This window comes from Sturnira hondurensis, unplaced genomic scaffold (assembly GCF_014824575.4).
Source record: "Sturnira hondurensis isolate 20B ecotype Veracruz unplaced genomic scaffold, ASM1482457v3 Scaffold0025370, whole genome shotgun sequence".
Taxonomy (NCBI): domain Eukaryota; kingdom Metazoa; phylum Chordata; class Mammalia; order Chiroptera; family Phyllostomidae; genus Sturnira; species Sturnira hondurensis.
In genome coordinates, this window is record NW_028098001.1 from 6,135,479 (window position 1) to 6,147,741 (window position 12,263).

Consider the following 12,263-nt stretch of genomic DNA (forward strand, 5'->3'; position numbering starts at 1 on the left):
AGACTACTAATATTAGGAATGTGAATTAGGACTTGAGATACTATTAGTCACCAATATTTTAAAGTAATTTTTCTCTTCTTTAACTATGTACTTTTCTAAATTTCATTAATGTATATTTGATGGTCTTACTTGATTAGCTGTCTCACATCTAAGTGATTGCCCTAAAAGATTATTTCTAGTAAAGCTGGAAAACTAGCATTTAAAGTATAGCAGTTTATAAATTTCTGTAATTTATATAGCTCCTTGGTGTATGCACTTTAATATCAAAAGTGAATCAGCGTTTTCTAATTCAGTGAAACCTCTATTGAATTAATTTTTGTCTTGCAGTGAGAATGGATATAGTTCAGACAACTTAGTAATTATGAATATTAAATTTGCAATTGAGGTAATTTCCTATTTAATAGGAAGTTATATTACACTCCTGAAGGTATAGTTAATTATATACTAAACCAGTGTCTGACATTATATGGTATCATTGCCTCTTTTTAAGGGTCCTGGTGGTTATTAGAGACTTTGGAGTGATGTGGAAATATTTCCACTTTTTTACCTTCCTTCCCTAACATTAAATAGCTCTTTAGTTATTACAGATATTACATAACAAAATAACACATTATTTGGGAGGACTGGAGTTCAAATGAAATATCATATTCCAGAAACTTTTGTTCCAAAGCCTGAAAATTTTTATGTGCAGAAGAATCCCAAAATATTATCTGTGAAGTAATTTCTATAGTATCTCCATAGGTTTAAGCAGTGTTTCCCATGAGCAATCCTTTATAGTGACTTCTGTCTTCTAAAGGCTTTTCTTTCTTGACCCTCCACTCTGTTTACATATAAGTGTATATATACAGTATTTTCTTTTTTAAGGGTTTGTTTATTTATTTATTTATTTATTTTTAGAGAGGGGGGCAAGGAGGGGGAAAGAGGTGGAGAGAAACATCGGTGTGTGGTTGCCTCTCATGTGCCCCCTACTGGGGACCTACCCTGTAATCCAGGCATGTGCCCTGACTGGGAATCGAACCAGTAACCCTTGGTTCGCAGGTTGGCACTTAATCCACTGAGCCACACCAGCCAGAGCATACATATAGTATTTTCTTTTAATAGATATTCCACTTGAAAAGAAGGGTCTGATGTACATAAATGCCAAATAAGTATTTTAAAATATGAATAGAAAATAAACATTAGTGACAGGGAAAGCAAATGTACCAGCACCCTGGGATTTAATATGTATTCTTCTGAACATTATAATTAAATATGAGCTTCTAGGTACCCAGTGAAAAGGGAAATATAATTTCTGTTATCATCATGTGATCAGAAGAGACAAACCACTTTTTTTCTTAATTATGAAGTTTATTAGCATAAGTCAGCTTTCCTGAAATTGAATATAAATACTTACTCTGCTAAATATTAACATATTAGGATTGAGTTTAGTAAAAAATGGGCTAAATAAGATAAACAGACTTACAGGTTTTTTCATAACCCTAAATATTTCTAATATGTATCTTTGCTTTCTCAAGGAAAGATGAAATATTTCCCTAGTTTATTTTATTATGACATGCTTTTAAAGTACATATTAAGTTTTGCAAAATGCTGGTCTGTGTTCTTAAATGACATGATGGATTGTGTCTTCAATACCATTTTTGCAGAAGATACCACAATTGCTTTTTGTTTGACCTTTCCTTATGCTGAGTAAATTCTTTTGAAACACGATCCAGGGCAAGGCTGATTTCTTCCAAGAAGCCAAGATTCTCCCTATCCAGCAGAAATTGCTGTTTTTGAAAAGCATGTGCAGGAGAGCTTTGGGAGCTAAATATTCCTGTTGTTGTCAGCCTACAGGCCCAGAAGTTGGTCTAGGAGTCTCGGATGCACACTTAGTTCAGAATGAGGCTGATTTTACCTTTCCTAAGTGAAATCTGAGTCTCCATAATCCAGATTTAGGGAAGGCCACAGCTGTTTCACCATGTAGCAAGGTCCTGAGTTCTCGATCTCCTCCCCCTGCGGCCTGCTGGGACGAATTATTTTGAAATCATTAGTGACAGGTTGCTTCCAGCCCAGTCTTAAATGGCCAGCTGCTTTGGTCTCCTTGCTGCTTGCTCCTCAACCTGTTGTCTCGTAGTTCTTTTACAGTAATCAGCTCTCCTGTTTCTCCTTACTGCGCCTAAACATGTCTCTTTGCTCTTTAGAACACTTGTTTGTGGGGTGCAGATTATCCTGTTATGTAGGTGTCATGTACTATGTTAGCTACCATCTCTTCATTTAATGTTTCTTCTATTCCTTGGCCTTAAGTTGATTCAAGCTCCATCTTTTAGTTATTACTTCTTTTTTTCTGAACAACCCGTGCGTCGGAGGTTGGACAGACCTGTCAGTATTCTTCTCCATTCTCAGTAGTACATCCAGACTGTTATTCTACTCATTTGTTTAACTGCAGACAGATACAACTTAACAAAATTATTCTGTTCCTCTGAAGCCCATGCCTTTTAACTTACTGATTTCTTGCTGTCAGTTTTCTCTCATTCTTTGAATAGTTTGGTACCTGAATATGGTCTCCTTTTTTATCCCAAATCTTGCCATTATGTATTTGGTAGCATTGCCTATCAATCTGTAATTTCCTGAATTTGAACCCACCTGGGGTTTATTTTGACATATGGTATGAAGTAGAGCTTCTTTCTTGATCATCCACTGATGGGAAATATTGATCTTAATTTGCCCCTTTGAAGAATGATACATTCTAAAGTACATAAATTTCCCCATACATTTGTTGGCTAAAAGAAGATAGAGGGCAATAGACATTCTCATGAGTTTGATTGTTAAAATATTTTTTAAAATGTATTTTATTAATTATGCTATTACACTTGTCCCAATCTTCCCCACTTTACCCCTCTCTGCAGTACCCCCCATTTCCTCTGGCATCCCAACCCCTCCAGTTCATGTCCATGGGTCATGCATATACGTTCTTTGGGCCATGCATATGATTCCATTTCCTATACTGTTCCTAACATTCCCTTATTCTGTACCTACCAATTTGTATTTCCTTTTTTTTTAAGATTTTATTTATTTATCTTTAGAGGGGAGGGGAGGGAGAGAAGGAGAGAAGTATCAATGTATGGTTGCCTCTCGTGAGTCCCCTGCTGGGAACTGGCCTGCAACCCAGGCATGTGCCCTGACTGGGAACCTAACCGCGATCGTGTGGTTCGCAGGCCCATGCTCAATCCACTGAGCTATGCCAGCCAGGGCCCAATTTGTATTTCTTAATCCTTGCACCTTTCTTCCTATTCTCCCCCTTTTCCCTCCCAACTGATAATCTTCCAAATGATTTCCATATATATATGATTCTTTTTCTGTTCTGTTTATATGCTTAGTTGTTTTTTTACATTCATTTGTTGATAGTTGTGAATTTATTGCCATTTTAATGTTCATAGTTTTGGTCTTCTTTTTCTTAGATAAGTCCCTTTAACGTTTCATATAATAATGGCTTGGTGATGATGAATTCCTTTATCTTTACTTTTTCTGGGAAGCACTATATCTGCCTTTCATTCTAAATGACAGCTTTGCTGGATAGAATAATCTTGATTGTAGGTCTTTCCTTTTCATTACTTTGAAAACTTCTTGCCAGTCCCTTCTAGCCTGCAAAGTTTTTTCTTGAGAAATCAGCTGATAGTCTTATGGGAACTCCTTTGTAGGTAGGAGCAACTCCTACTTACAAAAGCAACTCCTTTGCTTTTCTCTTGCTGCTTTTAAAATTCTCTCTTTATCTTTAACCTTTGGCATTTTAATTATGATGTGTCTTGGTGTGTTCCTCTTTGTTTCCATCTTGTTTGGGACTCTCTGTGCTTCCTGGACTTGTATGTTCATTTCCTTCACAAAATTAGGCAAGTTTTCTTTCGTAATTTTTTCAATTAAATTTTCAATTTCTTGCTCTTTCTCTTCTCCTTCTGGCACCCCTCTTAGGTGAATGTTGGTATGTTTGAAGTTGTCCCAGAGGCTCCTCAGTCTGTCTTCGTTTTGAGGGGATTCTTTTTAATTCTTGCTGTTCTGATTGAGTGTTTTTTTCTTCCTTATGTTCTACATCATTGATTTGATCTTCGGCTTCATGCACTCTACTGTTGGTTCCCTATAAATGTTTCTTTATTTCACTTATTGTAAGGTTCATTTCTGCCTGGGTCTTTTTTATTCTGTTGAAGTACCCAGTGAGTTCCTTGAGCATCCTAACAAGCAATATTTTGAACTCTGCATCTGATAGATTGTTTGTCTCTATTCTGTGTAGTTCTTTCTATGGAGTTTTGTTCTGTTCTTTCATTTGGGTTATATTTCTTTGTCTCCTTGTTTTGGCAGCTTCCCTGTGTGTGTTAGGCAGACCTGCTTTGACTCCCTGTCTTAGTAGGGTAGCCTATTGTAGAAAAGTGAACCTGTAAATTGGATGGGGGTGGTGCCTTAGGTAATCTCCAGGGTGGGGCAATCCATGTGAATCAGGTTGATAGAGTGTCTGATATGCTGTTGCCGCTCTGTGGCTCTGTGTGGGGAGAGGGAGAGCTCAGAAAGGGGACAGTGCCACTGCCTGGCCTCTGGAGTTTTGTCCAGGAGGAAGCTGTTTCCTGGTACTTGCCCTAATTCTAGTCACTTCAGTTTCTCCCTGTATGCCACTGGTGCTGTTACAGTGGCTGCCCCCAGTGCTGTAGTCCAGAGGGAGTGTCTGCGTAAATACTAAATCCATTGTGGGCCCTTTAAGAGGAGACTCCTGAGAATCCTGCAGTTTCTTCCACTGCCCCAACCCCCACTGGTTTTTACAACCAGAAGTTATGGGAACTTACCTCGTTGGCTGAGACCTGGGCTGGATGGTTTGACGAGGGGCTAGGATCCCTTGCTCCTGAATTATCCAGCTTAGTCCTGATTTTTATCCACCACGTGTGTGTGGGGGACCACCTGTCCTGCATCTCCCGGCCTTCTCTTGTCTCCCTAACCCTCCTACCCATCTGGATGAATGTGACTTCTTTAATTCCTTGGTTGTCAGACTTCCATGCATCTCGATTTTCTGATGATTTTGGGTGATACTTGTTTTGTAGTCTAGTTGTAATTTTTCTGTGGTTGTTCGAGGAGGCAAGCTCTGTTTACCTACACCTGCCTCTTGAGCAGAGTATTCTGTTTTATTTTTTAAAAATTATTATTTTATTTTTTTCCATCACCATTTATTCCCTGTACCCTCTTTCAACTACTCAACAGCTGTCTTCCCTGGAGTTTAAAAATATTTTAATTTGATAGTAATAAATAAGAATTATATCTGAAATGGTGATGTCTAGCTATGTTGTAATTCTGATTCAAGGAGAGAGGCTGTTTTGCTAACTGTAGTGTGGTAGAAAGAGCATTGGGTAGTTCGAAGTCTGGTCATTTGCAAATTACTTTCTTTTTTTGTACTACAGACAGGAGAGTGTAATATGTAAAATACAATTAATTGCATATATGTATGTTCTGTAAACTTTGATGTTTGAGGTATAATAAAAATTAGAGAACTATTCTCTCCTAAGATGGGTCATAAAGTTGCTCTTCAACATTATGTTGTCTTCATGAAAAGCTTTGATTTCTCTGTACCCTGGTTTTTTTATAGGAAATATATGTATTTTTTAAAGAGAACATTTGTTATTTGTGGTACTTTAATCTGAATGATAGGGGATGGGAAGGAATCTAGTGAATATTATTCCATATAGCTATTCTAAGGCTGAGGAAAAACAACTTTATTATTTCTTTTGATCCTGTTCCTGAATTATGTTGTTAATATTGCCTTTTTAATGTTTTGTTTGCAGATATATGATGTTGATTGATGGCACAAATGAAGTTTTTATGATTGATAGAGATAATTCAGTGTTTCATGTTTCAAATCTGGAATTCCCATTTCGTAAAGATCTCCGTATACATTTATCAAATACTCTCTTAGATGGGGTAAGTCATATTTCATCCTTTAAAAAAATTTAACATTGCTATTTTTCTTTCTGTTGGAATGAAAGTGTTTTTATTAATGAACTAGTAAATTTAGATTCAAATCTAGTTAAAAAATTTTTTTAAAATTGAAGTATAACTGGTATATCCAGAATTAGATCTGCCCTGGCTGGTGTGTCTCAGTGGATTGAACGTCAGCCTGTAAACTGAGATGTTGCAGATACAGTTCCCATCCAGGGCGTACATGCGTTGTTGATCGATGTTTCTCTCCCTCTCTTTCTCCTTCCCTTCCCCTCTCTCAATAAATAAATAAAATCTTTAAAAAAAGAGTTGAATCTAGTTTTATTAGGATGTTAAATTTCATTTATCTTTTATTTGCATTCCTGTCACTAGATCATTTTCTTGGGTATGAGAATAAGTGAACAAGGTTAACTCTTGATTTTTTTTGTTTTTTTGTGATTGAAAGAAATTCTTGTTGAAAAAGGCTAATTTTATTTTACTATTTTACTTGTCAGTTGAATTTTAATTATGTGATACAGCATACTACATTTTCCCTTGTCTCTTTAGCTATATGGACTAATAGTTGCTTTCAGACACTCATACTTTTTATTTGTTTATTTTTAATGATTTAACCACATAGTATGGATTCACTCGTTCAGCAAATGTTTAGATTTTACTTTTTTAGAGAGAGGATGGAAGGGAGAAAAGAGAGAGAAACATCAGTGTGTGGCTGCCTCTTGCACAACCCACACTGGGGACCTGGCCCACAACCCAGGCATGTGCCCTAGACTGGGAAGTGAACCAGCGACCTTCTGGTTTGCAGGCCAGTGCTCAGTCCACTGAGCAGGGCAAGACTCATGCTATTTAAAGCAACTACTGTACTTTAACATTTTAATTTTGAAAGGTGATAAGAATTTTCCCATTTCAGAAAATACGTTTTTAATAATCATAAAATTACTTGATTAAAAATGTTTTAACTTTATTTTATGCAAATAGCTTTCTTCTCCCCAATTTTCAAAACATTGATTCACTGTAAATAAATATTAAAACAATATAAAACATTACAAAAAATCTGGTAAAAATTACCTGAACTTCTACCATTGGAGTGTAACGTCTGTTACCAGTTTGATGAACATTATTTCAGGCTTGTCTCTGTGTCACTGTGTTCAATCTTACGTCTGTTCCTGAGGAATATAATATTCATAGTAGCAATAGCAGCTCACAGTATAGATTCTTAAACATCATGTGTGTCAGAGTTTTGAGGGGAGTTGGGACTCCCATCTAATCCCAGTAAGTTCTGAATAATTGCTCTCCCTTTCCCCTCGTTAGAAATGAGTGCTCTGCTCAAAAGTGTACACACGCATGGACAATTACTTAATTTTGCATGAAAGGAATCATGTTACATGAGTTTTGTGGCTAGCCTTTTTTCCACTTAGCAATTTGTTTTGGCCATCTTTCTTATAAATGCTTGAATGATATACTATTATATATGCATGCATCATAATTTGGGGCTCCCAAACTATTTTGATTGTGAAAATTGTAGAGGCTGCTTGTTAAATGTATGACCCATCCCAATAGTCCATCTTAGAAGTGATGAATTAGGTTTTCCCAGGGGCCATGGTATCTGTACTTAAGTGCCCAAGTGATTCTAATCAGGCATGTTTGAGAAATAGTTTTATGATTTTTAAAAACTAGTTCTCTTTTGGTGGACATGTTGATTTTTTTTTGTAGTTTTTTTCTGTTATAAGACACACCTAAATGCATATCCTTATACTTCTTTCCCTTGCACAATCATGCAATTTTATAGTTAAGAAGATTCTTAGAGGTAAAATTATAATGTATATTTAGAATGTTTTGACTGCAAGCTGAAGTCCAAGTTAAAGTAACTAAAGTAAAAAAGGAAGTAGATTGGTAGAAATAATTAAATTTCTGGTAGGCTTCCTTCAGGCTGGATCTGTGGGCTGAGATGATATCAGCCAGGCTCTCTCTCTCTTTGTTTTATTTGTCTACTCTCGTTCTGCATGGAGGTTCTTTCCACCTGGTAGGCAAATTGGATTGCAGCCCAAGCAGAAAGGTAACTTTTCTCCCAACAGCTATAGGTCAGTGCAAGGGAAGACCCCAAAGGCTGCATCTGAGTTGTGTAATACCCATGGAAGAATGACAGTGGTGGCCAGGATCTCACTGGTAGCAGCACCGCTTGGAGTGCAGGAAGAGTTGTACTCCCAAGGAGGAGGGATTTTGGGTTTTTACTGTGACCACTACGCTGGCTTCAAGGGCATGCCTTTTTAAAATATTGACATGTGTAATTGCAGAAAGTTTGAACACATGTACAGTTCTGACAACCGTATGTAAAGAATCTGAACATTATCTTAACACTGGGTTTTGAGAATTTAATGTTTTTTAATTTGGTGAAGGAAAGAATGACTTTCCCATTTTAAGGGATGGTATGATGTAGTGGTTAAGAGCCCTAACTGTAGGGTTCTTATTGGTTGAGCCCTAGAGGGTTCCTTATTATTTCCATCAGTTATTACCTGAGGGACCTTATATAATTTTCTCATCTCTAGTGAAGTGAGGCTAATAACAGTACTTAGTTCTTGATGTTGTTGTGAAGATGCTAAGTTGGAGAATCTATGAAGTGCTGTAATAGTGTCTGGCACATTGTTAAATGAATTATTTACCTCTTTTAATATGCATTTATGTGAATTGTTAATGAAGTTGAACTCCTTTCACTTATTTATGAATTATTGTATTTCTTCTGTGAGTTGCCTATTCAAAACCTTATACATTTTTCTATTGGGTGTTTATCATTTTTCATATTGACTTATGAGAAGTTTTTGTCTATTGGGTGTATTATTCATGAACCATTTTAAAAATGTGTTTTTACTTTTTCTATTATTTTTGGTGGCACAAGTTTAAATTTATAAACCCCTTGATTTGTAATATTTGGCTTCTGTGTCATTTTTAAAAAGGTATTTTTACTTCAGAATTATTATAATACCTTCACTTTTTCTAGTACTTTTGTGGTTTAATTTGTATCATTAAGTATTGATCTATCTCAAATACATTTTGATAAAAGGAACAAAATAGGGGCACAGTTTTATTTATTTCCAGATGTCGAAACTGTTGCCTCAATACCCTTCAGCTAATCTGTTTTTCCTTTTTAATTGACTATGTCTTTTTTTATTGTATGGTGGATTATTTTATATATCATTGTTTCTTTCTTGATTCATTTTCCCATTTTATTAATATTCTGGTCTTCCAGTGGTAGTTTTATATTGATTTAAATACTGTGACTTTAGCATGCAGTTTAATGTCTGACAGCCCAAGAACACCCGATCTCCTGGTTGTTCTGAAGTTTGCCACTTAGATTTTGCTCTTTCTTTAGCTTTTGGGTAAACAGGCTATTAGTCTTGATTAGTATGTTACAGTTTATGCGCCTATCTATATACTGATAAGCTTGTATTTTTCTCTGCAGAGTAATCTCTGATAGGCTTGTCTCCAGACGTTTCTGTTTGCTGTGCTTGGTTGTGTGGCTTATCGACCCACCACACTGTCTCTGCCTTTCCTTGGAGGAAAAGGGGCTTTGCATCTTTCTTATAACTTCCCAGAACTTCAAGTCTCCTTTCTATAGGGATACTACTGACATTATTTAAAATTTCTTTGCTTTCTTCAGTGGTGAACCTTTATCACGAGCCAGATTGAATTATGTCTATGAGAGTACTTCCTGTCTTAAGATAAAATTTGCTCCTCTATTTCTGGTTTAAATGGACAGATACTAGGATGAAAGGCAGTAGCTTGGGAATGTTCACTTAAACTCTCAGTGATGGAATTACCCTAATGAAAATCACATATACATATGTATATGTTTATTTATTTATTTGTTTAAAAGAGGGAATGCCACTTTCTAAGTGACCTGAATGCTTGTTGCTCCCATCTCTTGTTCTTTGTTTTTATTTGCCAACTAAATATTGGAGTGTGCAGTATTCTAGGTCCAGAAGGTGGAAGACTGTGATTGGAGAAGAGGATGTTTGAGTTAGTTTGAGGTATAGTCTTGAGTGATGAGAAGGTTCAGGGTGTGACCCCGAGAGTGAGTGGTTGAGGTCCTGTGAAACAGAGCAGTGGGAACAAGATCAAGAAAAGCCTTAGATGTGTCATAATGAGTAGTGGCAGGAGTCCAGGATGACTGTGAGCTAGGTACTAGAGATTGGAAAGATAATAAGCAGGTAGTAGAGTTGAATGGAGACAGCAAAGAGTAACTGTAGAGTCACAAAGCACAGAGTGCTCTATACTGTGTATACTCTAGGGGGCCACTAGTGCACCGTCGTTTCTGTGACCAGGTGTGTAGTAAACTACCATTTGTAATCAAAATGACATATACATATGTATATACACTTTTGTAACCTATATGCGCGCACATGTACACACATGCCCTTTCGGTAGATAGAGCTGTTGCATAAGGTTGGAAGTGTTGTTTGCTGCACATCCCCATTCTCGCAGCTGATGTAACTGGCACCTTGGTGCTGTACTGCACATAAACTGCACAGCCAATGCGGCAGCCCCTCTGGTTACTCCACAGGAACGGCTAGGATACTTTAGTTTTTGTTCTTTTAACATACAGTTTTTAAGCATTGTAATTAATAAAATAAAAGGAAGAAAACAACTCTTAAGTCACAGCATTTGTAAACATTTAGCATAGTTTTAATTGAACTAATGTTTTTTGAGTGCCTATCAGTTCAAGTTGTTGGGCTAAGAGTGCAGGCATTGCTTAGAGGGGTAAGGAGAAGGTCTCACCTATGAGACATTTTACTTCATTGGGGAAGGGTGCAGAATGATTGGTAATGGATAAAATGATAACCTAATGGTTGGTATTTAAAACAATTTCTGTGGTGGTTTAGAGAAGAAATACAGTGCATCTAGTTAGTTAGGAACTAAAAATGTTTTATAGAGAAATTGGCATTAGAAATGGAAAGATTTGTATAGAGAGATTTTTGTTGGATGTGGGCTGAGGGCATTCCAGGTAGGAAATAATGCTTAAAAATTAGATGTTTAACCATCTGCAGATTTAACTTAGTAGTACTATTTATTTTCACCCAAACTTGGATAACTGAGAGCAGCATAATAACTCTGGTGAGGTTTTAAAATAGCAATGTGATTCATGATGTCAATTTACTTGGACCAGACTTATAGTTGCCATACTTATTTTTCCAGTTAATTAAAACAGTCTTCTGTAGTTTCCTGTTTCTTCTACATTTTCATTTGCAAATTATTTTTGTGAAATTCCAAATCCAAGAATAACTCAAACTGCTTAATTGTCTGGCTGTCAGATGTGAGCAGTAAAGCTTTTGTTTTGTTCTCTGAATGATGTTCTTTGACCCACGAAATGTGGAAAAATAGAAGTTTAGAAATATGGCACTAATTCATTTGAAACAAATTGAGTTAAGAGGAAGATATGGCATTTCATCATTAAAGTTAATAGCAAGAATATTGGGGAAATGCTTAGTCTTTCAGCTGCTGATTTTTTAAAAAGGAATATGCATGCTCATTTAAAAAGCTTTAGAAAGTCTTTACATTATAGAGTAGAAAAATTCAACTATCAAGAAGAGATTATGTTTTAACATTTTTTGTTTATTATTATTATTTTTATTTTATCTTGTTCAAGTACAGTTGTCTGCATTTTCCCCCCTCCACTTTCAAGCCTGGCCATTGCCACCTCCCTCCCCAGATCCCAGCCCGCCTTGGTTTTGTCCATGTATCCTTTATAGTTGTTCCTGAAAACTCTACCCCCCCTTATCTCCTCCCAACTCCCCTCTTGGTACTGCCACTTTGTTCTTAATATTCTTTTTAAAATATTTTATTTATTTATTTTTAGAGAGAGGGGAAGGGAAGGAGAAAGTGGAAGAGAAACATCAATGTGTGGTTGCCTCTCATGTATTCCCTACTGGGGACCTGGCCTGCAACCCAGGCATGTGCCCTGACTGGGAATCAAACTGGTGACTCTGCTTCACAGGCCCGCACTCAATCCACTGAGCTACACTAGCCAGGGCTGTTCTTAATATTTTAATGTACCTTTGTTCAGTTATTTTGTTGTGTCTGTGGAACATGTATAATTAATATGTATGTAGCTGACATTTAATCATGTGCTGTGTGTCTGGGATTCCATCATTTTTCTTCAGTCTGAAGAACTGGTTATAGGATTAAAAAATTAGTTTTACTTTAAAAAACTAAAATGTAATTAACATACTATAAAATTCACCACTTTAAGGTGTACGATTCATTGTTTTTTAGTATATTCAAAAGACTCTATAACTATTATTTAATTCCATAACATTTTTTCACCC

The 12,263-nt window shown here is 36.4% G+C and overlaps 1 protein-coding gene across 6 annotated transcripts in view; it reads left to right on the top strand.

Annotated features, from left to right (window-relative positions):
• RNGTT (RNA guanylyltransferase and 5'-phosphatase) overlaps positions 1-12,263 on the top strand; it is a 238,478-nt gene that overhangs the window by 57,857 nt on the left and 168,358 nt on the right. For all 6 annotated transcript variants that reach the window (XM_037039285.1, XM_037039283.1, XM_037039284.1 and 3 more), the window contains exon 9: positions 5,793-5,928. In XM_037039285.1, coding sequence (XP_036895180.1) covers positions 5,793-5,928 — 136 coding nt within the window. The remainder of the gene's footprint in view (positions 1-5,792; positions 5,929-12,263) is intronic.